Raw genomic sequence first — 27,938 nt, forward strand, 5'->3', positions numbered from 1 at the left:
CTTAGTTCCAATAACCTGTGTCATGCTGACCGTTACTTTTGGAAAATAATATATTTTTAAACTAAGCTATAAAATCTAAGTATGTCTTCAAATTTGAAAGAAATCACTCGTTGCCTTGATACATTTTGAGCTAGAAATCATCCATAATAATATTAATATTCTGCAAGGATGGACTGAATGAGGATGCTTTTGTTATGTAGTAACAATCTACCACCCTGGGAAAATAGTGTTGGGAGAGTAGTCCAGTGTACAGACCATCCAAGTCTCCTGTTCCCCTGGGTCATCCATGGCTGAGGGCAGGGAAAATGTGAAACAGGAAGCAAATGAGCAACTCTGATAGCAGTAGAGCAGCTCAGCTTGATGGAGCCATAGGAAACAGTGTGGGAACCCCTCTCACCCACCCAGTACCCAGCTCTCAGAACCCCCCAGAATCCAACAGAGCCCCCAAGCACCCTGCAGTGCTCCTAATAGACTCCCGAGCTACCCAGTACCTCCTCAGTGAACCCAGTAGCACCTAAAGCTCCTATATACTCTCTCAGTGCCCCCAGTATCTCTCAGAGCCCTCCCAATACTATTCTAAAGTCCTGCAGTACCCTGAGTACCCAGTACCCTGCCAGAGCCCCCCAGTACCCACCCTGTATTCAGTGGCACTCCTTAGGTGACCACCATCATTTGCTTCTAAGCACTGTTAACTCTCTCAGAAGCCTCCTCAAAATCCTTGAATACAGAAGAGCTCTTGACTTTTTGATTGTTCTGGAAGCGAAAAAGGTAGCATGTCTTTTCTAAGGTCAGGGAATCAATCAGTTAAATAGCAGTCTGTTGCCACGCCCATGTATTCCTCATAAAATCATCCTTGTCTTTTTGTGCCTTTTCCTCCCTTCTCCCTATTTTTCTTTCTTGCTTTTTTCAGTTTATCTTTCCTCACTTAACCTCTGACTTTCTCTGATGCTGTAAAAAAGGACAAAAGGCGAGAGCCTACAGGAACCAGCACAATCAGACTCTTGTCCTTGTCCAGCACTGCCTTTTAATTTGTGGGAGAGAACAGTAGGAGAGATCATTTCATGCTGCGTATATTGCTGACATGCAGAGTCAGGAAAAACAGACACACTCCTGACTTCCTTTGAGAGTGACTTCCTCAGCCAGGATACTATTCCCTTAATGAAGCAGCCACACAGTGCTAGGGCAGCCCAGCAACTTTTGTTGTAGTATTTAAAACCTGTATGCATGGCAACGTTCTTTGCCAGCTCTGCTAGTAATCTTGTTAAATTTACAGATGTGTTGGATTTTCAGTTTTTCATAGAATCATAGAATAGTTTGGGTTGGAAGGACATTTAAAAGCCATCTAGTCCAACCCCCCTGCCATGGGCAGGGACATCTTCAACTAGATCAGATTGCTCAGAGCCCCGTCCAACCTGACCTTGAGTGTTTCCAGGGATGGGGCATCTACCACCTCTTTGGGCAACCTGTGCCAGTGTTTCACCACCCTCATTGTAAAAAATTTCTTCCTTATATCTAGTCTGAATCTACCCTCTTTTAGTTTAAAACCATTCCCCTTTGTCCTGTCGCAACCGGGCCCTGCTAAAAAGTTTGCTGCCATCTTTCCTATAAGCCCCCTTTAAGTACTGATAGGCCACAATAAGGTCTCCCCAAAGCCGCCTCTTCTCCAGGCTGAACAACCCCAACTCTCTCAGCCTTTATTCATAAGAGAGGTGTTCCATCCCCCTGATCATTTTTGTGGCCCTCCTCTGGACCCGCTCCAACAGGTCCATGTCTTTCCTGTGCTGAGGGCTCCAGAGCTGGACGCAGTACTGCAGGTGGGGTCTCACCAGAGCAGAGAAGAGGGACAGAATCACCTCCTTTGACCTGCTGGCCACACTTCTTTTGATGCAGCCCAGGATACGGTTGGCCTTCTGGGCTGCGAGCGCATATTGTCAGCTCATGTCCAGCTTTTCGTCCACCAGTACCCCCAAGTCCTTCTCAGCAGGGCTGTTCTCAATCCCTTCATCCCCCAGCTTGTATTGATACCAGGGGTTGCCCCGACCCAGGTGCAGGACCTTGCACTTGGCCTTGTTGAACCTCATGAGGTTCACATGGGCCCACTTCTTGATCTTGTCTAGGTCCCTCTGGATGGCATCAGGCGTGTCCACTGCACCACTCAGCTTGGTGTCATCTGCAAACTTGCTGAGGGTGCACTCGATCCCACTGTCTACGTCATTGATGAAGATATTAAACAGGATGGTCCCAGTACGGACCCCTGCGGGACACCACTTGTCACCGACCTCCATCTGGACATTGAGCTGTTGACCACTACCCTCTGGATGCATCCATCCAACCAATTCCTCACCCACCGGACAGTCCACCCATCAAATCCATACCTCTCCAGTTTAGAGAGAAGGGGACTGTGTCAAAGGCTTTACAGAGGTCCAGACAGACGATATCTGAAGCCCTTCCCATGTCCACTGATGGAGTCACTCCATCATAGAAGGCCACTAGGTTGGTCAGTATTTAAATTACCAGAATAAAAAATAGCTCAATCTAATTTATTTGCAAAAGTCTTATTTTTGTCACAACTGCCTTATTTTAAATGTAAATGTCCCAGATTTAGTTTTTTTAACTTGAAGAGGAGGTGTAATGTACAAGATCCAACAATTAAAACTATGCAAAATACACTTTCATGTCTCTGATTGTTTCTGTATTCTTTCAGCTGTTCTATCTTTAAATTCCCCAAATCAAGATATGAGGCACATGAAAGGCTTGGCCTATTCTGCCTTTCTCATTATTAAAATGTACTGCTGTTCTTAGGATAAGCTTTGTTGCTGTCTGATAAATATTCATGAAAGTCAATGAATGCAATTCAGCAGAGTTCTGTAATCTCGCAAAGTAACTATTTCTAAAAATCTCATCAGCTCTACTAAAATTGCCTTTACTTTTATACAATTTTCTCAGACAGCTAAAAAACAGTCGCTACTAAGAGTTAAGCATTATATTGTTTTATATTACAGGCACAGAATTATGAGAAAGTCTCTTTTAGTTTTTTTTTCATTCCCTGTGGTAACAATAAAGTTGCAGAAGCTGGTAGATGCTGAAGCAACACCAGAACAGTAGGGAGCAATGTATGGTCCTACAAGGATTCCAGGTCTGTGCCCTGCCTATGCTCAGTGAGAGTTAAATGATGTAATTTATATGGAAAGTGCTGTTGGGTTTAGGTTGGATCGGTATAATTTGCATAAAGCAAACTTAAGCAAGACACAAAGATTTTAATTCAACTATAATATATTTTATTGTAGACATTATTAAGATAATCTTCCTTGAAGTTTTTATTTTAAAGCACCCAAAAAAGTAAAACAGGAGAGTAGCCGATGATAAATTAACCCTACAGTGATCCTGACATTGTGTCTCGGGGTTGAGCTGCTGTGACTTAGCCTGTCAATGTTTGATCACTCTGAAAAGCAGCTTTCCCACTGGGATGGTTCTCCCAGCACGTTTGTCTGCATTCCAGGTCTTGCCATCATTAAATCAAGCATTTTTGTCAGGCTGTACCTTGTAACTACATTGATTATGATTTTGACATTTGAATCACACTTTTTTCCAAGCGTGTTTAGCAGCAGAGCTATTTTCAGGGCAATCTGCATTTGCAAACAGGATGAAATGACAGAACAGGGGAACAGGTTGTAGTGCAGTTCATTAAATGACCACAGAAGTACTCCTGGCACAAGTGTTACTACTGGTGCTTCTCCTCCAGTTCGGTAAGGGCTGGAAAAAGAGTTTTTGAGGAGTGGTCATGAAGGTGAGTATTATTTTCTAGTCCTCTCTGCTAGCAGACCCCAAATTACATCTCTAAGGTGATCCCAGGCCTACTGTTGTACAGCTGTTTTCAGGGCAGCCTGCCTACTCGAGTGTCTCTTTGGAAACCTTAGGAAGTCTCTTTGAGTTGAAGTAAGGACTTTCACTTCTTCATGCTGACAGTCGTAAAGTCTAAACTATGTTTTCGCCTCCATCAAGTGTGGCCTGGTGAGTCAGACCCGGGGAACAGCCTCACTGGGCATTTCTGTGTTTCTCCCGGTGAGGCCAGAGAACAGGTGAAATGCACGACCCTATTTTCCTCCCTGTTTCACTCCCTGGTTGAGGGGATAAAAACACGGCTGGAGTTTGCTACCTGCCTCCCCAGGTGGTGGGGACAGACCTGGAGGGAGGTCCTCCCCCCCGCCGGGGCCTCGCAGCGCCGTTCCTGGGCCAGTGCCGGCACCCTCCTTCTCTTCCAACCTTCCGAGCGCTATTGCTCTGCGGGGGCTCGCCGGTGACACGATACCCGCCGGGAGGGGAGAGGAGACGGGCCGCCCGTGACTCGCCGGCACATGGGCACAGGCAGCTGGGCGGACTGGTGGGAAGGAGCCGGGGCCCAGGAGATCGCACCGGCCCGGAGGCCGGCGGGGGCGGGCGGCAGCCCCCCAGGGCCCAGAGGCGGGGCGGGCGGTGAGTGACGGCGCCAGCAGGTGCCGGGGAAGGGGCGGGGGAAGAGGCACCCCCGGCCGCCCGCTCGCCGCAGGGATCCCGTAAAGGGAGGGCGCACATTTACGAAGGGGGCCGCTTCCCCAGGGGAAAGAGGGCTGAGGGGTGCCGGGGAGCGCGGCAGCTCCTCGGAGCTCACCGCCGCTGCGGGGGAGCGGGACTCGGCGGAGGCGCCTACCTTCCGGGCGGGGCCCTGCGTGGGCGCCGGGGCGAGGAAGGGCTGCTCTGTCCCTGCCCGCTTCCCCCCCTCAGTGCAGCCCCTGCCTGCAGCGCTGGCCGCCGGGCTGCGTCTTCCCCCGCCCGTTGCAGGCTTCTCTCTGCTAGTGCTCGTCGGCCGGGCGCGAGGCGGAGCCGAGGAGCGCGACGCGTGCCGGCAACGTGCCGGGGCTGAGGCGGCGGCGGCGGCGGACAGATGGAGCCCGACGGCGCGGTGAGGAGCCCGGCGGGGTGACGAGGCTGCCTCCCGGGGGCCGGGGAGCCGCTCCGGCGAGAGGGCAGGGAGCGGCGGCGGGGGTCGAAGCGCAGCCTTCCCGCCAGAGCGCCCCTCGCTGGCGGCGGCCGTTGTGGCCCTGTCCCCACCTCCGCGGGCTGCCGCCATTTCCTCTGGGGTGGCTTCAAGTTCTGGTAAACCGCTCCCCTTGCCTCGGGTCTAGAGCGGTACATGAGACCTGGGAAAGATGGGTGTCTAATTTCTGACATTATAGGGTACGGGCTGTAAAAAGGGAGTTGTTTAGGGAGTAAGGTAGGATTAATCACCAGGCCTTTGTAGTGTTCAGTTGCGTGGCTGTGGATGTGTTCAATGTAAAAATGAAAACTTACAAATTCTGGTAAAGAGCAGTTGTCAAAGATGCTAAATAACCCATAAAAATACTGATGAATATACATACCCATACTGTTTGGGGAAAAAATGATAAAAAGTTAGTTTAAAAACCTGTAGAAACACAAACGATTAGGCAAGTGACATGCTGTTAGCACATAGATTTTTTTTTTTTTAAAAATACTGTTTTCTTCCTGCTACACTGGTATTAAAGAGAGGAAACGATGTTTGAGATAGCTATCAGAATACAGATTTAACGTTTTAAAATTCATTTGGGTTTACTGTATTGGGAGTTCACAAGCGATGTGTTTAATTCTTCATTCCATTTGGGGTTTGGGTTTGTTTCTTTTTTTTTAATAAGATTTACAACTCTTAAAACTTGTTGGAGAAAATGAAATTGGAGATCTTTGAGGTAAGGAATACATTTTGGCTGTGATGTCAACTGTTAGTTGTTACTTTATAGTTAAATTCAGATATTTTAGTGCTGTACACAATTGCCAGATGATTATACAAATCAAATATTGTATTTGGTGTGAGAGATGAAAAAAGTAACCTGTTTCATCATCCTTCAAAAGTTGTTCTTGGCAGAAAATGTTCCGCCTTCTAAAGCCCTTGGAACTGTAGTGATTATGATTGTTCCTTGTCTTGGAACAAAAGGGGTTTGTTGGTTTTTTTTTTTTTTCAGGTTAGGCCCTACTCTAGGGTAGTATTCCCAGTAGGAGGAATATATACTTTCTCCTGAATAGATCAGGTTAAAGACTTGGGTTTTCCCTCTGCCCCAAATGTGTATGTTTTAGTAAATTTGGAAAGGAATTTTGCCTTCCCTAAAACTAAAAAGGCATGGACTAACCTGGATTTATTGTCCTTAAGGTATCCAAAACAATGGCATTAACTCATTACTCAGAGTTAATAGGACTAATTCTCAGGTAGCTAAGGAAATATCAAATTGCCCTAGAAGGGCTTGCGGGGCAAACAAAAAAGACAACTTTTTTTGTAACATTCTTCTTCGTTATTGATCTACTGTTTCTCACTGCACCTTTAACTGTCAGCCTTCATTTTTGTGGGTTCTCCCGAAGATAAGTGATTTGTTTTCTCCAGGAATGCTTAAAGGCACAGATAAGAAAATGCAGTTCTGTGAATAAGCGAGAGAAGCAAAATCAGGAAGTAAAACAGACAGTGTAAATGAAAGGGGGATTCTGTGAGGAGAACTGTTTAAGAGCACTTCATCTTCTGTTCTAGTTTTTGAGAGGCTAAAAGATATGGATACCACAATAAGCTAAAGAACTTTACTAAATGCAGTAGCTTTCTGTTTTTAAAATATATTTTGTTGGTCCTCACTACAATTTTTAATGGTTGCACAATGGTATGAAAAAATACATTTCTCTTGAAATCCTTTCAAAAGGAAGGTTGGAGGCTGATATCCCGAGATTCCTACTTTAGTTTTCACTACTCTGCTTACTATTAGTCTTGTTACCTGCAGCCTGCAGCAGCTGCTTGTCTTTCACTTCAGGCTCCTTCCTTAGTGCTACTGTCAGGGCACTTTAGCAGAGGATTGGTTTTAGTAAAATTTAGTTGGGGGTGGGTAGTGGGGACAACAGCAAAAATGGTCTTGAAGCCTCTACTGCGATTCCTATTAGAGAAGTTAGTAACAGTACTATGTGGCTGCTTTACGACTGTCATCTCACAGTTAGGGTTGACTATACTAAGGCAGTATTAGTTTGTTCTGAAAAGGGTTTCCAATGAAATGTGAGTCTGTATTGTTTCACAATTCATAGGTGTAAGCATGGTGGAAGTTAAAACACAGGCAAACTTCACTAATTAATGGTTCCCATCGTACTGTGTTCTTTTCCTTTACTGGGGCAAGAGCAATCTGGTTCTTTTGCAGAGAGAATTTCTGTTAGGATCAGTGTGCACCATGTTTGTAAGCCAAGAGAGTGTTGAATTAAAAGACTAGTCTTCAAGTGTTGTTCTCATGAGTTGTAATGAGCTTATTGATTTTATGTGGTGGAATTATGGGTGCTTGGCACTTGGAAAATCAAGCAGAAGCTGTTGCAGAGAGCAGAGTTTAGTAGATGTGTGTGAGAGTGCAGGCTGAGTTGAAAAGGTCCTTTCTATATAGGCTTAAACTAAGGGGCTTCTAATAGGTATAAATTAATCTCTGAAATAGAATTCATAACTTGGGATTCATACAGCAGGGTGCTGTGCAAACAGAAAAACTAACATTGGGGGATTAGGCCCTAAATGCCTAATTCGGAAAGGTATTGAAATAAAAGTCTTAACTTCAGACCATAGTGTATTCACTAAATTACTGAATTGCTTAAAACTAAGCTTACATTTAAATACTTTGCTGAGCTGCATTCTGAATAAAAATACGTGGTTCATGTTCAGTTGTTCAGCATTTGCTGTGCTTCCCAAAAAATTCTGTATGTATTTTCTGTTGAGAATTTTTTTATTTAATAGCTTATAACATGTAAGGTATTGAAAATAATATTTTCTTTCAATCAGCAGACCACAAACCAGACGCAAACGGAATCTTTATCTTCATCTCCCAACACTGTGTCACCAGTGCCATTAAATAATCTGACCAATGCTCCAAGGTTTGGAACAGTTACTCCAAATCGCATCTTTGTAGGAGGAATTGATTTTAAGGTATTTTTTTCCTAATTTTACTACTGAACGATAATTTATAACCCTACAAAAATCAGCATGAAAAAATGTGAGATGTAATCACATGTGTGTTTGTTTAGGTGGTAAGTGCTTTTCTCTATAATGTTCAAATCAACAATAGAGAATAAAACTTTAAGCCTTGATTTACGTAACTGTCCTACAAAGTTGACTCTTTGTACACCTACCTGCTAGAAGCTTTTGACGTACTGGTTTTTCAGAATTTTCTCTTTTCAAAGAAGGTGGCTCTTGTAATCAGCAGAGCTTATGGTAGAAAAGTATGTTGAAGATTTTTTTATTATGTATAACACAGTGTAATTTAATAAACCATAAACACAGTGTTACAGATTGCAAACAGAGCAAATGTCAGTAGCTTCAGTTCCTCTAGTGTTTTTTTTTTTTTTCGAGTTCATACAAAGAAGGAGCTACAGTGCATGTATTCCTCGCTTACCATAGTAATTTTCTTAAAAGCAAGTGTTTGTTTTAAAACAAATATTAAAGCTTCTCTGGGCAATTTGCAGTACTGATCTTAATTCTTAGAATGCTTGTGCCTTTGCATATGCCCTAAAAACCTCTAATAGCAGTAAATACTGAGCCGTTCTTACATTGTTCAGTCACTTTGAAGATTTGTAGCGAGATAGGCACCAGACCTTTATACCAGCTACTCTCATTTTTCTTTCTTATCACTTCAGATATTAAGTTGTCATTGACTTTGCGAAACAGTGTTGGTCTGCTTAGCTGTTTGTTCGTTCCCACCAACAGTATCTTCTCTGCTTTAATCCTCTTAGGCTGAGGACCTTTTGAGCACTGACTCAGATGAAGAGGAGGAAAAATGACAATTGACTCAGGCTATTTTGCATAATAAATACAAGAAATTTCAGGATCTTCTGGCTCATTTGGCTGAGATAGTTCAAATGGAGGCATTCATAATTCAAGAGATGTTATATGAGGTCTTCAGTATACTTGGGCTTTAGCAAAGACGCACAGTAGCTTTTTGCATTAATAGTAGGCAAATTACTAGAGCTGTAAAAAGATCTGTCTCGCTCTGTTTTTTCCTCACTGCAATTTCAAAGGTTAAAACACTTCTCTGCATAACATACCGATATTCTTGTCAATTGTCATATTTATTGTTCATTTTGAAGGGTCTCTTGACTCTTTGGTTCAGTTGCTGATAGGTCAAAATCTGTGATGAATCTTAATTTCAACAAGAGAGGAATTAAGTGTATTTGTATCTATAAGCATAAAGAAGGTGGATTTCATTGGGAAAGGAAATAATAGAAGGGATGAAACCTCTGTAGACATTTTAGCTACTCTTCCATTTACTATGACTCTTGATATTAAGTAGAGCCTTAAATTTCTTCAAATCGTAGGATATATATGTCAGTTTTGGTTTGGTTTTTATTTGGAATCTTACGGCAAAAAGCATTGTTTTTTTCCCTGAAAGGTCTTATTCAAGTTAACTGTGGGAGGAGTGGTGAAAAAGCTATCTATTTATTTTTGTGAAAAAGGGAGACATTTAATCAGCAAAAAATGATTTGCTTTCCAGCAAGCTTTTATTATTTTGCCAGACGCTTCCATTTGGTCTGTCACCATAGCAGTGATTCCTGTTTGTAAGAGGAAACATCTGGCTTCTTAAATGTAGAGAAACAATTCAGTAAGAGAAGTTACACCTGGGTACATTTTCATATTGGTCTGAAGAGCTCTTTCTTCAGTGGTGTATGCCATGTATCTTTGACATAAGTGAAGGCTTAACATTAGCCTTTCTTAAGAATCTGACAAGTGCCATTGTCCTGTCATGAGCAGGAAAAGGCAAGTGCTGAATGTGTTTCTGGCAAGCTTCTAGATACCATGTTTGTCCAGATACTTGCAAATTTCACTGTGAATCTTAGGATAGTGTTTCCTTCTTATTCCCCTTTCATACACTGCTCTGCAGATAAACCTTTGGGTTTCCAAGTTTATAGTCTTGTGTAGGCATGCTTCATGTCCTTCAGGTATTGAATGACACTTACAGAACTGATCAATCTTAAAGGTTCTTCATTTGTTTCTTGGCATATTTTAGCCTTCAACTATTTTGTTATAGGTTCTTTTTCTCAGCTTTGTGAAGCACTGAGCTGTGTGTAACATACGAAGCTTAAAAGAAATAATCTTCCAGAAATGGGGAATTTTATCCATAGGACTTTCATTTCTAAGCACATACAGTTTGGCGTTCATTGGAGAAAATTTTTAGGGAAAGGAAGATCTCCACTGCGAGCCTTTCTTACTTTGTACATGCTTTTCATTATTCAAGAATGTGAGAACACTTTAGCATATGCTGTAGAATTGTTTCATAGAGTCATAGAATAGTTTGGGTTGGAAGGAACATTTAAAAGCTATCTAGTCCAACCCCTCTGCCATGGGCAGGGACATCTTCAACTAGATCAGGTTGCTCAGAGCCCCGTCCATCTGACGTTGAGTGTTTTCAGGGATGGGGCATCTACCACCTCTCTGGGCAACCTGTGCCAGTGTTTCACCACCCTCATTGTAAAAAATTTCTTCCTTATATCTAGTCTAAATCTACCCTCTTTTAGTTTAAAACCATTCGCCCTTGTCCTGTTGCAACAGGCCCTGCTAAAAAGTTTGTCCCCATCTTTCTTGTAAGCCCCCTTTAAGTACTGATAGGCCGCAATAAGGTCTCCCCAAAGCCTTCTCTTCTCCAGGCTGAACAACCCCAATTCACTCAGCCTTTCCTCACAGGAGAGGTGTTCCATCCCCCTGGTCATTTTTGTGGCCCTCCTCTGGACCCGCTCCAACAGGTCCATGTCTTTCTTGTGCTGAGGGCTCCAGAGCTGGACGCAGTACTGCAGGTGGGGTCTCACCAAAGCAGAGTAGAGGGACAGAATCACCTCCCAAGATAAGAATTACCTCCTCTGATACAAGCTATCAGTTGTTTGGCTGAATCTGTTTTCCTATGTACACAGGCTTTCATGCTTCTGTTTAGGTGCAAAGCGTGATCATCTACTCAAGAAAGTGGTTCTGGACTCCAGTCAGAAATTTTTTAACCTTTCCATGGTGGGTATCTTCTCAAGAACCAGTGCTGGCAGTTTCCAAGGAGAGGACACAATTATTGAGCTTTAATAAAACATTGAAGTATTTCACACCTGTTCAGTGCGCTTGTATCTGTTGTTATTCCTCACACTTTCAGAGCGACTGGATGTTTTCTAATATCTTAATGCCTGAATACTTGGATTAGTGAGGGAGATAAAGCAGTCTCTATCTGTCATTGCTCTCTGCTGGACTTAGAGGTTGTAGCAAGCAAGCTGCATTATTTCTTTTTGTAAAATATGTCTTGGGGGTAGAATTATTCAAAAAGAGCATTAACTTCATATTCTTTCCAGTTATGAAAGTTGTTTACATTAGTTTTTTTTTCTTTTAAGTTCTTTTTGCTTCTCAAACTTAGATGAGGCAGATAAGCAGGAGGGAATTTACTAAATTGTATACATACAGTTAAAAACTATAAAAGTCATTCACTTAGAGGTGAAATAGTACTTCTGGTACACATCCTTAAAATAACAAAGTATGGATGAATATAGAAATGGCTTGAAGCCATGTAGAGGTCCATGCATATAAGCATACTTCTTCCAGCATTAGGTATAGTATTAACTGTGGACCATGTAGAACCCATGTAGAACAAAACTTTAAAATCTGAAATGTGATGTGTAGGGCACCGTATTTGATATATGCTTACATTGTAAAAGAAAACTGATTCATAGAAGGTAGATGAGTGTTCACATACCTTAGATGTGCCTTTACATTAGGAACTTGTCTTCTTCCATGCATACTCAAAGGGAACAGTTTCCTCCAAGTGGATTTAGACCATTCTCCATTAAAGGGACCTTTTCTTACTTAATTTATAGTGGGGAGTTCCTGTGGTGTGCCTATCCATATTTGCAGAGTCTTATATTAAGTATACTTTAGAAAGAGGGATCATGGTATATTAGATGGATTTGACCATGAAGTCACTGTGATTTAGTGGGGATTTTTTTCGTGTGACCTATGCATATCCTTTATGGAAGCCTACGTACTCTGCCATTTTGAAATTTGAAAACATTGCAGTGATGTTTCATATTGTAAACAGTGCTCTAGTATATAATTTACAGAAACTAAAATTCAGATCTAGTAAACCTCCTTCAGTGGTCTTGCCTGTAAAGGGACAGTTACGTAAATCCACTAAAAGAGGAATTTTAATATTTTAGTGGCTTTCTAGCATTATTGCTGAATATGAAAACTAATTAAACAGGGATGCTGTTCTCTTGCTGTAAGGCTCATACATGCTCATTCTCACTTCTTATTCACGGTTATAATTAGTTTGTAGAAAACTTTAGCCAAAGTATATTCATTAAAAGTCTTATGGTAAATATTCATTGAATAACTATGCAAACAAACTTTTCTCGTTTTTCCCCCTCTTCATTTACTGTACTAGACTAATGAAAATGATCTGAGGAAGTTTTTTGCTCAATATGGCTGTGTGAAAGAAGTGAAGATAGTAAATGACAGAGCTGGAGTATCAAAGGGGTTGGTATAGTACAATAAGCATGTGGATATAAGTTGTGGGAATTGAAAATATAACAGAAAGCTGACTGACTATAGTAAATTTGATTATTATTTTCATAGCTTGGAATATTATTAATTTTGTTATTCGTGTTCCCAGTTATTCCATGTATGCAAAAATCTGCTTTTGCCCTTCAACATCTACATGAATGTCTTTGTAATTTGCGTAACTGTAAAACTCCATAGTCATGTTGTTATAATATAAGATGAGGCTCTGTGCAACTAGGAAAAAATCAGTAGTCCTTTCAGATTTTTTTTTAATGGCAATAATACTTTAAGTAGATAATCCTAAAAAGATAATTTAGTTATTAAACACATATATTTCTACTACTGAAAGCCAGTGTGGAAAAGAGCCTAAGAATGGAGGAAGAGGTGAGATACACCTGATTGTGCTGGAGCGCATGGCAATAACTCAGATTTTGTGGGAGGATTTTTGGAACAAGAACATAGGGGAAAAACATGACAATGAATCATGATTGCAGAAAAGGGGACTAAGACTGGAAGTCAACAGTAAGAGAAATGCTAAAGAGCAAATCTGGAGAAAGAGTGGGTAGTAGAATTATTGCTAGAACCCGAAGGATGGTGAGGGAAATAAGGTAGGGAACTGTACTGCTACAGAAGGGTGGAAAGAGGGCTGAAGTAAAAAGGAATATGCATGAGAACTTGTACCTGTAAAGTTCACTTAAAGTTCACTTTGGTCTTCCGAGCAGTAAGCCTGTGGTGTCTGAATCTCATAATTGTAATGCTGTCAGCCCTTAATGTATATCAGCAAATTACACACTGAGCTGCAGGTCTTAGCATAGAGTATACACCTGCATGGCGTGTTGGACTTGGTCCTGGTCCCAGATCTGTCACCAAACCTCTTACCCTTTTACTAAATTCCAAGAAATATTTGAGACTTGCAGTACATGTGTCCATATAATACAATAACCTGAGAATATCCAATTATTATGCAGTTAGGATTGCCAACATATATCTCACAGTAAACATGTTGGAAAATAGTTACTTTCAATGGTGTTGGGATTTCTGTTGAAATCCAAGCACAGGCTTCATTACTTCTCGTTGGCAAGTGATTTAAGAAACTTACAAGTTTGTGTGATTGATTATGTCTATTAGTTTATTGTCTAGATAGCACATAGAATGAAAAGTCTGTGTAGGTAAGGTCCCAAGCTAGGAAAATAGTTTCTGTTTAGTTTAGTTTAGTTCTAATAGTGTTCTTTGAACTTGGAAATGTTTCCAAATTTGTTTAGAGAAGGCAATAGAGGGAAAAGCCCACAAATTTAAAGTATAGCTGGTTAGAGACTTACTGGACCTCTGTACTCAAATAAGCATGGAAATGCTCCCAAAGAATGATATGTTGTATTGCAAAATTTGATCTGCTGGCTGGAATGACAGAGGCCTTCTTGGTATCTTCTGAAATCTGACCATGAGAAATGAGCCATGAGCCTAAGAAATTACAGACACAGAACTACCAAAAGATTTTAAAAAAAGATTTGTCGATGTTCAGAATGTTGAAGTTAATTTTGGAAAAAATCAGTTTTTTTGTAAACGTGTTGTGGGTGGTACAGAGTTTAATTATAAGATCAGATACTTCGTTTTGCACAGGCAGTGCCACATTCAGTGGCCTAGATCTCTCTGAGAATGAATTGAGGGAGTTTGGTACAGCAGGAGTTCTGTGTAGAAAGCCCGTTTGATTTGCTGCAGCAGTTAGAAGAGGTATGGTGGAAGAGACATACTGTGTCACAAAGTATGAGAAAACTTTGCCCTTGATCACCACAGAACTCTTGTTTAATGCTAGTCATGTCAAGAATGACAAGAATAATTCTCAGATAAACACTATCTCTGCATTGCTGCTCTTTCTGAGAACTCAGTATACTGGATATCGCTTGTGGAAGTGTGGAGCATTCACAGTTGTTGCTTAAGTAGGTGGGAGCTGTGCTATGAAGTATAGTATATTTAAAAAAAAAAACAAAAACCACAAGTATCTCATCTTGCGCACCCATAACGAGTGAGAGCTTCAGATTAAAATCTTTGTTTAATAGAAATGAAGGAACTAAAAACGTACACTGAGTAACAAGGACAATACAGAGAGTTTTGCAAGCTTTCTATGTGGGCTACTCATTCACTGCATAGAAACAGTAATATATGATGATGTACTTAAATATATTAGTAAGTAGACTATAACAAGGATGTTAAATTAAGATACAGTTGTTACTGCAGTCTTTATTTCTATGATTGATTTTTTTTTTCCAATTAATTTACCTTTTAATGTCACTTGTGCTGTATATGAAGTAATAATGTGCAATGTATGTAAATATGAACTTCAGAGACTTAGCTTCTGTAATTTTTATTTAGGTATGGCTTTGTTACTTTTGAAACCCAAGAAGATGCACAGAAGATTTTACAAGAGGTAAATGATAGTCCCTATTATGATTATCTCTTAAGTGAAATACTTCATATTAGATACTAAACAGCCGTGGTTGTCTGGTCCTCTTCTGTTTGCCAACTTGCATTTGAAGATCTGTTAAGTTTGGTCTGCATAGTTAAGAAGATGGCTTAGAGAGATCTAAGGCAAGATTTATACTGAGTTCTTCTGGAACTAGGGAAGGGAGTTGCCAGGTCATAGTAAAGCTTTTGACTTTGACAGATAGTCTTTACTTTCTTAGTCTATATGTGGTCTATAGTACATACAGAGCTATAAAGACTCTGTCCTTCACAATTGCTTTAATTTGCTTTGCTAGAAAATCCATTGTTGTCAAGATTTTGTGGAGAGTCGGGAGAGATAACTGCTGTCTTTTCTGACATGTTTGATTGTCAGAGCTGATGTAATTCTTTTCAGGAATAATTAGATTCACTTGAAGTCTTAAACAATGAAGCTCATTTTATGTCATGTAATTGTTGCTTCTCTGCTTAGCTACATTACTGTCTTGACACTCCTTAGAGAAACTCCCTTGAGACATGGGTAGCTCTTCAGCTGTATGCTAGCTCTTCAGTTTGTTTTTTTTTTTTTTAAATGTGTGCTCCATGTTCTGGTTGGAATGTATTGGAGAGATCTGTCGGTCAGGATCTATTCATACATGTGAAGGTGTCGGGGGGGGGGGGGAACCCCAGAAAATAGTATCCAAGGCTTGCAAATTGCCTTCTCCCAAATATAAAGCAGGTTAACATGTTGAAATATTGAGCCTTTATTGGAAATTCATGTGTTAAAATTCAAAATAAGAGCTGGAACATTTTCAAAGAAATTTTCAGAGTGTTTTCAAAAAATACGGTTATGTGGAGCCAAAATAATATAGACACAGGAACTTCTTGAGTCAGCTACTTTTCTTCCTCTGTTTTTTTTTATTGTTTTATTTCTGTGAACTAGAAGAATACCAATGGTACAGAGTACCAGCGTGAATGTGGCTTAGGATTTTTGCCTCTGTTATAACTGAAAGGCTGCTCCATGTGAAGTTTATATGATACTCTGATCATCCTTTGCACTGATTTTTTTGCATCCTGTTTTTCTGTCATGAGTAATGTCTCCAGAAATTTCTTTTTGTGCATTGCAGTCTTTGAAAGTATTAAATTGCTTTAGTATCGCGAACGGACCTTGAGGAGTTTCACCAGGATCCTCTTTCCGGTCATATGATATTACTACTAATGCTACCTCTTCCCATCTTTCTGAAGTAATCTTTTATTCACCCCAGTTTTTCCTATTAGTCTTCACTTTCTGTAGAATCACGTGTAATTCTTCATGCAGTACTGTATTAAATGCTTTGAAGAAGTCCATATAGATTAGATAAATTTCTCTTAACTGTGAAAGTTGTGAAAGTCTAACTTCTGATGGATCACATCAATGAAATACATTGCATTGGGAAGAATCATCTTCCTATAGTATGTGGTGGAATGCTGTTTGACTGAAATGCACAGCTCTGTAGGAGTCGCTCTGTGTTTAATAGGCTAGGTAGGTATGTTTGTCATAATTAATACTTGTTTATGAAGTCCCAAATTCAACAAAATAGTTTAGCCTCTTCCTAACTTTAAACCTAATAGGTGGGAATTTGCATTGTGTACAGGTGTTCAAGTATTTTACTAAGTAGGGCTCAAATGAGGAAAATGTATTGATTACCTAACTGTTGTCCTTCTGTTGAATGTGATTTAGAACTGCATTTCTTTCTATGTTCCTTTTTAAGAAGTAATTATCTCCTCGTTGGAGAAGTTACAGCTCTGAAAACTGAAGACTTTGTGGTGTAACGTGGTAGTGCTTAGTGCACATTCTCCCTTAGGTAACTGTTCAGGGAAGCAGGCCTTCAGAACCATTTCAGGTTTTGCAAAGCAGCATTAAATAGATGCTGACAACTAAAAAAAAAATAGTTGATTTACCCTGTTCCTTTCCATTATATTAACGAGTAGTGAGTTCAGTGTCAATTTAAAAACAAAGATAAGGTTTTAATTTACCTGATGGACCTGATGCTCATTTGCTATGGAAGCAAAACAGTTGGAAGAGAATGTAGCTCTACTTGTCTGTACCTAACACTTTTTTATTAAAAAAATTTTCTGCAATAGTTTAGCCTTAGTAAGATATCTCTTTTGGTGTTCTTTTATGTTTTGTTAGCCTGGATGTAAGGAAGTTTTAAGGCAGTCCTGAGTGAATATGGGGATTTTTTACATTCAGCCCTTATAATCTGGTCCTTTTCATAGACTTACTTGTTCCTGTCATCTTTTGTAAAATAATGTCATGATCATGAAAAAAAAAAATTTGATCTTTATATGTGAAATTGTCAGTTTGTGTACACGTGTGCTTTTATAAAGGCAGTAAATACATGAGGAAGGTAAAACTAAAAAAATTTGCTGACAATTATAGGTATCAGTTGTTAGTAAAGAAGCTCCATGAGAAGCAAGTAATACTTGAAATTACTAATGATTAATTTTGTCTATGTGAAGTCTAAGGTTAGATTGAGAAGGAATTAGTATAGCTTTTGGTTTTTTGAGATGCACTGTAAATAAAAAGCAGGGGAAGGTGAAACCTACCGAGTACCTTGTCTACTTCTGGTTTTTGTTTCTTGGATGCCTAAATATGTGTAGAAAATACACATACTGAATGTCTTTTTTTTTCTTTAATTCTAGGCTAAAAAACTTAATTATAAGGATAAGAAGTTGAATATTGGTCCAGCAATAAGAAAACAACAAATACGGAGTCCTCGTATGTATTTTTATTTACATTTGTATATTATCTATGAATGTAAGTTTTTAACCAAGATGTGCCTGGTTGTGCATTGTATTAATGCTGTGCATGGAATATGCTCAGAAGTGGTTTGCAGTGGAAGTAAATGCATGCCAGTGGAAATGTCCAAATAAACAGACAGATGATCTTTGGTTCTTTTCTCTCTTTTAATATGTTTTTTACTTTCTGTCTCGGAAGAGATTATCTGGAAAGAAACTGAATGGAAATTTCTCTCAGTTGCCAGGCAGAACCTCTAAACACTTAGACTTCCTCACAGATTCTACAGGATAAAGCAGGCTGTGCTGGCTGGTTGGGTTGTTACCCGATTTGTTTATATTGGCAGAATTGGCATCAGGACTGTTGCATCTTGCTTTGGTAGAAACCGTAAGGAATGTATGGTTGCAGTCATCATTTGCTGCTTAGTTCTTTGCTGTAAGATAATGGAATGGATGCTGTATGTTCCTTCTCTGGCAAAGAACTATTTAGACTGAACACTTACGTAAGAGGAGTATGGATAAGTTTTTTTTGTCGGATGACTGCTTTATCTTGAGCAAGTATGCTGTTACGATGTTCTTTTGGGGATGACAGAAAACAGGTTTTCTTTTAGAGAAGATGCCCTCCCATTCTGCCAGGGGCTGTTTTATTTCTATAATACGCTACTGAAAATGAGGATATAAATCACCAACTTTTAAGACAAGATCTGTCAGGTTTTGGTGTAGCAAGGCATGCTGTTTTGTTATTCCTCAGTAAAGGCTATGTGTCAGAAATGTAAAATACATTCCTTTTGTAAGTGCATTATAAGGGAATGAAGTGTACTTTTGTAACTTTTCTTCAGTATTTGTCCTATGGTACCTTTTGGAAGAGGAAAAAAACAACTTTTGCTCATCTTCTGTCTGAGGACGATACAGAGAATTTTAATTTAATTCTAAAGCTTTCTTCAGTTGTTACTGTCACGTTATCAATTATAAGTAGTTCATATGTACACTAACACTGTTGGTGCAGACATACTTTCTGCAGACAGGAAACTTCCCTCTCTCTTCCCTCTTGCATAGGTATGCCCTTCTCCCCTGTAAGTGTGTAGGATAGTGTTTGCCCAGGGGAGATGGAATACTTTGTTCCAACTGTATAGTTTCTTTGCTTTAGAAATTATTTAATCTTTGCTCATCATCAAAGGGTTATGCTTTTTTCTGCCATGCTTTATTTCCCTTTCTCTTTGACTTGGACTTTCTCATTTGCACTGCGTGTCTTGTGGTGCTTCCTTCTTCTGACTCTTGTGCTGAATGTGTGTATTGATATAAGAGGGGCATATCTCTTCAATTCTGAGACCTGGGAGAACAGAGGGCGGGGAAAAAAAAAACCATTTTGTGCAGAAAGCTGCTGTGTCCTTCTGAGATCTGTTTGTGGCCCTGTGTGACTCTACAACTTCTTCCTTAGGCCTAGGATAGATCTGTGATACAAGGTCATATTGACATCTAGGAACATATCCTAGGATCTGATTTTAGTGTGTCTGCTGTCATGCTCAGCCTTCCAACTTTAGTTGCTAGGATACTTTGTCCAACTGCAGCTCATCTTGAGGTTCCTGAAGCCATAAAACCTAGACTCGCAGTGTCACTATAGGGCTGTGGTTCTGTTATATTTAGCAGAATTGAAGAGAGCGCATTTATCACTGTCTGCTCCAGCCCACCTGTAATCTAGCACCTGTTTTCTCTACTATTAAGCGAAATAATTTTTAGCTCTTCTCTCATCATAGGACCTCTTTTGCTAAGAACTTTCAGCATACAGGGAGGACTGCTCAGTTTGCTTTTCCCCAGCCACAAGTATTGTGAAAATGGGTGTTCTAAAAGTTGAAAAGTAGAAACGAAACACGAACAACTAGAAGAAGAACGATGAATTGTTGTGGGCTGGAAGAATTTCAGATAGCTATACCTCTCCTAAATTATTGTGTGGTTTTTTGATTGTGGTTTTTTTTTTCTGTCACAGTGAGTTTGCTGGGAGAATGGAGAATATTTCCATTTCCTTTGTAAGAGACGTATTCAACAATAGCAGAAAATTCTGTGCAATGTACTTGGTAGTTAGCAAAGTGGACAGGATTGTTTGCCATGGGATCATGTTGGTCTCCTCATTTAAGATATCAGTAACTACTGTTCTAGATTTGCTTACTGGAGCTAAAGTAGCCTCTAATTTTTCTAATATCTGTTTAACACTATCCTAACAACCATCTTAGCCTGACCTGTCTATGGATAGTATTTCAGCTTTATTGTATCCAAGTGTCTTCAGGCTTTTCTAGGAGTTGGTCAAACTCTTACCATTGATAAAGGCCCTTGAATCATTGTGGGACCCTTCTTGATCCTCCACTTAGCATCGTAGCGTTGTGTCTGTCCATAAAATGGCACTTCCTTATAGCACTTATCTTTGCAAGGGAGATGAAAAACTAAAACTTTCTCAGTGATCTTCTTTATATTGTGTTCTTCCTGAGTTTTTCCATGCTAGTTACTACTTGATGTGATTTCAAGATTTCAATTTCAGTTACAGAATTCATTTTCCTTTTTTTTACAGAAGTCTTTTATATTTGGAATGAAAACTTGTCTTCATGTTTGACATAAAGTTCTAGAGAAACATGAATTCCTGTCCCATGCCCCCCCCCCCCAAAAAATGCAGACAGAATGGAGCCTAGGCAATCTCAAAGGTAGTGTTTGAAAAAGATAAACAACCTCTGCATAGGGATAGATATCCCTTTATTTAAATAATGCTTGCTGTCAGTACCCCTTAGAGGGCTGTGTAGGTGAAACTCAGCTCTGGGATCAGACCATGTTCATTTATAGCCTCTGCTGTAGTGTCAGCATTGCTGAGAAGTGTCCCTGTTGCTGACGTCTAGATACCAGTTTTTACTTTTGCCAGGCAATGTGCCATCACAGAAGGACAGTCTTTGTGTGTTGAGAAACCAGGCTGCACCTTGTAATGAAATCATTCTGTTGTTTTTAGTGCTGTTTCAGATAAATATGAATATGTGAAGGTTACCAATGAAAATCTCCTTTAATGTGAAGTTACCTTTGGATATTTGAAGATTAAAACATACATGTATTTGCTGGTAACTGGAGTTCTGTGTTTAGTAATTTATATGCATATCATCTTTTGCACCCCTTCCCATCTACCTCTGGAGATATCCTGTGACTATCTGCTTTCATGATTTTGTGTTTGAGAGGGAATTGATGGCACTAGGCACACTGCCCCATGTTCTTTCCTTTGAGTGTTTTGCTTCTCTGAAGATCAGAAATTATCTCCTCTTTTTTTTTTTTACATGACCTACAAAAAAAGTTATTGGTAAGTAAACTTGAAAATATTAATTCCAGGTTCTACTGTAATACCAGAAGCTGGTACAATGTACTTAACTACTTCAAGTGGATATCCTTATATTTACCATAATGGCGTGGCTTATTTTCATACGTCTGAAGTTGCTTCTGTTCCGCAGCCGTGGCCAGTAAGTAGCTTATTTTTGTATATATGCTTTTCTGTGGACCAGGATGAGTGCAGTGTTTTCAAGTCCCTCCTGCTTCCAGTTTCTTTGGCTATGCCTCGTGTTTGATGTTTAAATGGGTTCCTTATATTAGTCTGTTTATTTTGTGTTTTTTTAAAATATTACTTAAGTTTATTGTTCTTCTGCCAGGGGACTTCGCTTTGATGTGACCTACTGGACAGGGTAGTTGAGAATCAGTGTGGGCCCTACCCCAGGAGAAGTTTTGTTTTACTAAGGACTTGTTGGTGCTTGTGACCCTTGATTGGCTCCATTTATTATTCCTCTATGACTGAGGTGTTCTTGGCTGCAAAATACTATGCTGAGGATGAAAAGAGAACATAATACTAGATAAAGCAAAAGTGAAATTGGGTAATTTTGTAGTCATTCACATACTCTTTCATGAATACTGCTTGTTTTAGGAGGAAGATAATGCAATAGATCAGTTGTTTGGCTTTAGTAGGCTTGGGGAACTTGGTCAGAATTTTTTGGGAAGTACAGGAAGGAGTTGTCAATCGCTTCAGTTTTTTTACGAGAGGGAAGGATTGCAAGACTGATGAGGTCTGCATAAGGCACAGGACCTACATAGAGAATGCATCCTTACTAATTTCTGTAAAAGCAGCATTCACAGAGACTGTACGTACCATCTCTATAAATAAGTGGAAAATCCCATCACATATTGGGGGGGAAAAACTCAATAGAAGAATTACTAATAAAACAAACTTTCCCGAAACAGAGATGAAAGCAGTAATAAATTCTTTTCTGTTGTTTATTTTGGCACTGTAGAATCTTTTTCTCAGTCTTTAACCTCTGTTTTACTGCCTTCTCTCAACTTGTAAGGTGTTTGCTCTTCTAACAGAGGCATGATATAGTGCCTCATAGTGCCTTCTTAACTTTAGAGGGTAAGCATAAACACCTGTTCACATATTTTAGAAAGCCTTTTTGAAGTTCATGCTCTATAGTTCTAGAGAACTTGCTCAAATCCTACCTATTGGAAAAAAAATATTTTTTGTGTTGTAGTACTGAACTTTGGTTCTGGTGCCTTGACTCAGATCCACTGTGTTTCAAACAAATAGCACTCAATCTTTCCAATTAGAAATAGTGCTGCCTCTTTTGGTGTCAGTTATTTACATATTCTTAATTTTCATCATTAGGAAAGTACCTATATAAAGAAGTTAAGGAAGAAACCTGAAAATTTGGTGTTACAGAAAACATTAATCAAATTAAAGATATTAGTACTTTTTGGTGTGTATTGTGTGTGTATAACAGTGCAGATTGGGTCTTTTTTTTTTTCCATTTTGCATTCTGCATTTTCATATAGTGTAGAATGAATTAAAGTAGTTGTGGAGCATTCCTAAATATTTGCAGGAATGAGGGAATTTCATGACATGGGAATCATAGAATCATTAAGGTTAGAAAAGACCTCTAAGATCGAGTCCAACCATGAACCCAACACCACCACGCCCGCTAAACCATGTCCCACGTCTTTTAAATACTTCCAGGGATGGTGACTCCACCACTTCCCTGGGCAGCCTGTTCCAAGGCCTGACCACTCTTTCAGTAAAGAAATTTTTCCTAATGTCCAATCTAAAACTCCCTTGAGGCCATTTCCTCTCATCCTAGTTGCACACACTAGCTTTACCTAATCAGAACTAGCCGTTCACAGTCCTATGTTGTCCTCTACCATGGCCATATATTTCTGCCCTCCTTTCTTTCACTGGTGTTTCTCTGACCCTAAACTGGGCCCCCAAAAAACCCAGGCAGGTGTCTAGCTGGTTTAGCTCCCTAAACTGGCTCACTACCAAATCAGATGAATGCTGTGGCTGGTGTGAGGAAGGGAAGGGAACAGGGAAGGTTGGGTTGGGGCTGTAGAGAGGATAGAATACATCAGTGACGACTTGAATTGCCGTAAGTGTTTACAAAAATGTACCTATGGTCAGGATACTGGATGGCCTTAGCATCTCTAGATAGTGATAGCCTAGTGCTTTCTGGAAAGAACTAACTAAATATGCCAAAGATTTTTGTTTCATGTCTAATGTAGGCCCTTAGAAACAGTGGTTTTGAAGAATCTAAGCGTAAGTTAAAACTTGGTAAATCCATTTTCAAAAGGGAGGGGAGGTGGTTCAGCATTATAGTACTTCAGAACTGTCCTTAATAGGAGTGACAATTTACAAAATTGCTGCATTAAGACTTGTAACTTTTTTCTTTTTAAGTCGCGCTCTGTTTCCAGTTCACCTATGATGGTAGCTCAACCGGTTTATCAGTCTCCTACATACCATTATCAGGTATCTGTTTGAAAATGGGTTTCAGACCATCAGTATTCCTTCCAGCCATGCAGTTTTATTTGCAGCACTGTCTCAGGTCTGTTTATTCTTAGGAAATAAAAAGACTGTTCAAAATAGTCATATAAAACATTTTAATTTCATCGAAGGCTTTCTTTTTACTAGAATACAATTTATTCTGCCAATGTAACTACATTGAAATGTAATAAATTAAATTTTTCTTTGCTGTTGCTAGACAACTGGCTTAGTACCATCCTTGACTTTCATCATCTAAGCCAAATTCCTGCTCAAAGCCAGGCTCGTTAGATCAGATTTCTCAGGAACTTGTCCAATTGAATTTTAAATATCTCCAGTGATGGAGCTTCTATAACCTTTCTGGACAGCCTCTTCCAATATTTGACCCTTCTCATGGTAAAAGGCTTGTTTCCTTAAACTAGTTAAAATTTTCAATGTTCCAGCCTATGTCCATTGACTCTTGTGCTCTGAAAACCTCTGACGAGAATCTGGGTTAGGCATATTTATGCCCCACCCCCTCTTTAGGTAGCTGTAGCCAGCAAGAATTCTCCCCTCCCACCTTTATCCTTCTCCAGGCTGAACAAACCCCATTCTCTCAGCATCCTGATACGTCTGTTCTCCAGTCCCCTAACCATCATGGTGGCCCACATGGATTTATGCAATATGTCTGTGTTTTTAATGTGTATTGGAAAGTTAACTGCATTTTGTACCTTCTGTTTTCCTAATTAGGCATGCTTCTTAGGTGCTTCAGTATTTTAGAAGCTTATGAAATGCCCGAGTCAGAGACTAAGTGGAAGTAGACAAAACTATGTTCCTGAATTATTTGGGAGCATATGAAAATCATATTTCTTCTTTTTAATTAAGAATTTATCATAGATAGTTTTGATTCTAGTATGTGTATGCATATGTTCTTAATCACATAAGTAATACCTTTTTTGTTTGAATTTAGGCGCCAACACAGTGTCTTCCAAGTCAGTGGCAGTGGTCTGTTCCACAGGTGAATACAGTTCACAGTTGCAGCATTTTACCATTAGTTTGCATCTAGTTTAAAGGTTCAGTGTGCATATCTAACAGTGAAATTTCCCACTATTCACAACACTGTTGAAATAAATATTAATTGCTATATTTTAGCAATGCATTTGCAACACTTGCTGATACAATAGAAGGCGTAAAATAGCATTTATTGAAACATCAAATACAAATCTGATGTATAGAAAGCTTCTTCCCCTCCCCTCTCCCTCTGGCAAAAATTTTGTATTAAATTATCTAATAAGTTCTCAGAAGCAGGTAAAAACTGCTATATTTCACCTGATAGGAGAAATTACTATTGACTAGCTCATTAACTGATACTAACTGTGGTGCTTTGTTGGAGTATTGCTAGCAGAGGCATGTAGACACAGAAGTACGGTGAAATTGGACCCAGACCCTTGAAATAGAAGGAAATTGCTAACTTGGTAATTTTGGGGGGAAACATTACCGGTTTTGTGATCTCTGTAGCGAAGGAGCTTAATATGGCAATTTTGCCACTCAACGAACTTGAAGAGTTTGAAGCTAAAAGGAGGACCACTGTTATAATGCGTCCTCATTACTTTGGTAGTAGCCAGCCTGGTCCAGTTATGGTCAGTTCCACTCTATTAATGGATGTCAGTCTGCTGCTTTGAAATCGGTGCTGAATTACAGAAATACTGTGGGGTTTATTTTAAAACTAAAATATTTGGGTTTTTAAGGTAACATTTTCGCAAGAGAAAATTAAGCTGTATTATGTTTCTGTGACTTTGAGAGCAAGTGTCAATTTTATCAAGTTTAGGATTTCTCTCACAGTGCTCTCCAAAGTGTAAATAAAATCTGAAAAGTACATAAAAGTGATTAAAGGACGTCTTTATTTTGTTCTACTACCTGATCTTTCTAGCACTTCCCCCTCACTTAGTTACTTTAGGTTATTGAAGATGAATTAGACACTTTCTTTTAAAGCTTTATCTTTGTTTATATGTAGCAAAGACAACTGTAAAATAAGCTTTGGTATTTATAATGCATAAATAATAAATTTATTAAAATAATGTGTTTTATTTCAGTCTCCTGCCTCTTCACCTTCATTCTTGTATCTGCAACCATCTGAAGTCATTTATCAGCCAATAGGGATTACCCAGGAAAGTGGATGTATACCTCCTCCTCTCCTAGTCGAAGCTGCAGTTCCTGAGGTGGTTTTATAAAAAATTTTACTTACAATTGAAGCATTTATCTGCAGTTGAAAAGCACAGGCAGTTCAGAGCACTTACGTCACCTGTTCCCTGTACTTACCCCCACACCCATGCTGCTGCTCTTAAATCATTTCAGTTGTCCTCAAGTTAGAGTATCTCTCAGTTTTTTAGGAGAATGCTTTGATTCTGAAATATTTTAGGGGGCTGCAAGTGTATGACAGACAGCAGTATAAAGACTCATCAATTTGTTTTCTTTGCAAATAACATTTAAATAAAATGGGAGTCAAACTCTTCAGAATGCTGGATTAGTCTACCCAAGCCATAACAGTTTCCTGAAGTAATTCTTTTTCTGTGTGAGTAGAAGTTTGTTTCCAAATGTTCTGAAGATCAGAATGAATTAAGAGTAATTGAATGACTAAATAGTTTTTTTTGTTTATGATTTTTTTTGCTTCTATATCAATAGCATTTCTGATGTTTCTTAAGAGATTCTTAAAGAAAGGCCATTTCTTTATAATTGGATATTAAAAATGACAGTAAATAATTGGCTACAGAAAAACTTACTATGAAATTGAAAATGTATTATGATTAATTGGTACTTTTCCTCTTTGATAATTCAATCCTAATTAACAGGGATGCCAAAATAAGTGGTAAATTAGGACAGTAATCAAGTATTTTTACAAAAGTTGAAGAGCATTTTATTGCTACAAGAGAAGTTTCAAAACTGGTATTCCAAACATCTTAGGTATGTCAGGATTTCCCACTTAAGTAATTTAATTTCCATACAAAGGTCTTGAATAATACAGGACTTTGGTTGTTGGGATTTTTCTTCTTTCTTTAAAGTGCATAAATCTCAGTATTTTTATTGTATAATCATAAATCATCTTATCAGTATTGTTTTTACCTTTTGTATTTCATAAATCAGATATTACCTTATACAGAGAAATTTGAAATCTGTGAGCACTAAGAAAAAACATGAAATTAGTTAAGGAATATTTGGATGTAACATGCTCTCAGTTCACAGGTACATAATTTGTTGACGTTAAAGGAAGCAGTATGTGGAAATTCAGAAGATGGTGTAAAATTCAAAGAAAAGCCTGTGTGTTATTTGTATGTAAATATCTTGTAAGTGTGATAATGCTGGGAATTACATTTCAATATTCTAACCTGCACATTTCAACACTGTTTCAATTAGAGCTGAGTGAAATGGATTTGTAGTAGAGAAGTGTGCTACTTCTGTCAAGGAAAGTGCTTTTTGACACTGATCTAGATAAACTAAATTTATCAAACTTTGGTACAGTGGGGAAAACATATATTGAAACTTTGAAATGTTGTTTTTTAAAAAGTCAGTAGTTTAGATAAACATAGTCCACAATTTGAAGTTTTAAGGAATCTAAATTCATGTGAAAGATTTGCAAGAACATAAAATTGTGAAACAAGCTTTTAGGCTCATTTTTTGTTTGGGGTTGTTTTTTTTTTTTCCCCTACCAGCTGTATTCTGATCATGGAGTTCAAGCACCACATCACCAGCCTTATGCCCAGAGTGCCATAGCCATGCCTGCACCTGTGAGTATCAAACTAAGATAGTTAAAGTAAGCACTGTAGTCCTACTGTCCCCTTTCTTGAAGGGGGGACAATAAGAGAAGAGGGACAGGGATGGAGAAATCTTTTATTAATGAATAAATAAATAAGGAAAACAGAAACATTGCAGAGAAACTGAGATTTTTCTTTACTTGAGGCTTTGTTACAGAGGACATAAGTATTACTTATTTTGGAACTATTTGGGTAAACTTAAAATAACTAGTCGTGTTTTTTTTTTTTAACTTGAGAGATTTTTTTCATTTGTAGTTTTCTTTGTGTTTTGAGAGAAAATGGTGAACCTTGTTCAGTTCTTTGAAATTACAGTTACAAATCCTTGTCTCTCTGTCTCTGGATCTTGAGAAGTTGAATTCATTACTTGCAGCCTTAGATAAGCACCTCATATTGTGGTGAGGTGGGTTTTGGAACACAGGAAAAACTGTCCCGGTTGGCCACCTGTGGGTGTTTTTCTGTGAAGTTCTGATTTTGAATGGCCATTTGAAAATGTGATTCTTCCACGTCACCTGATGCAAGTTATTGGCGTTTTTTGGGTCCCAGTTTGCCTAAATTAATAAGA

At 39.1% G+C, this 27,938-nt stretch overlaps 1 protein-coding gene across 3 annotated transcripts; it reads left to right on the forward strand.

The window, feature by feature from the left end:
- The first annotated feature begins 4,921 nt into the window (after window positions 1-4,921).
- BOLL (boule RNA binding protein) lies at window positions 4,922-27,906 on the forward strand. 3 transcript variants are annotated; one of them, XM_075153972.1, is made up of 10 exons: window positions 4,922-4,939; window positions 7,832-7,975; window positions 12,450-12,541; window positions 14,933-14,987; window positions 17,684-17,759; window positions 21,131-21,258; window positions 23,505-23,576; window positions 24,538-24,585; window positions 25,661-25,786; window positions 27,275-27,906. In XM_075153972.1, the coding sequence occupies exons 1-10, from the start codon at window positions 4,922-4,924 to the stop codon at window positions 27,368-27,370; spliced, it is 855 nt and encodes a 284-aa protein (XP_075010073.1). In that variant the 3' UTR covers window positions 27,371-27,906. The 3 variants fall into 3 exon arrangements, with proteins under 3 accessions (XP_075010073.1, XP_075010074.1, XP_075010075.1); XM_075153973.1 differs by having other exon boundaries at window positions 7,835-7,975; XM_075153974.1 differs by lacking the exons at window positions 4,922-4,939; window positions 7,832-7,975; window positions 14,933-14,987; window positions 17,684-17,759 and having other exon boundaries at window positions 12,517-12,541.
- The last annotated feature ends 32 nt before the right edge of the window (window positions 27,907-27,938 follow it).

Source organism: Calonectris borealis, chromosome 6 (assembly GCF_964195595.1).
Source record: "Calonectris borealis chromosome 6, bCalBor7.hap1.2, whole genome shotgun sequence".
Classification (NCBI taxonomy): Eukaryota; Metazoa; Chordata; class Aves; order Procellariiformes; family Procellariidae; genus Calonectris; species Calonectris borealis.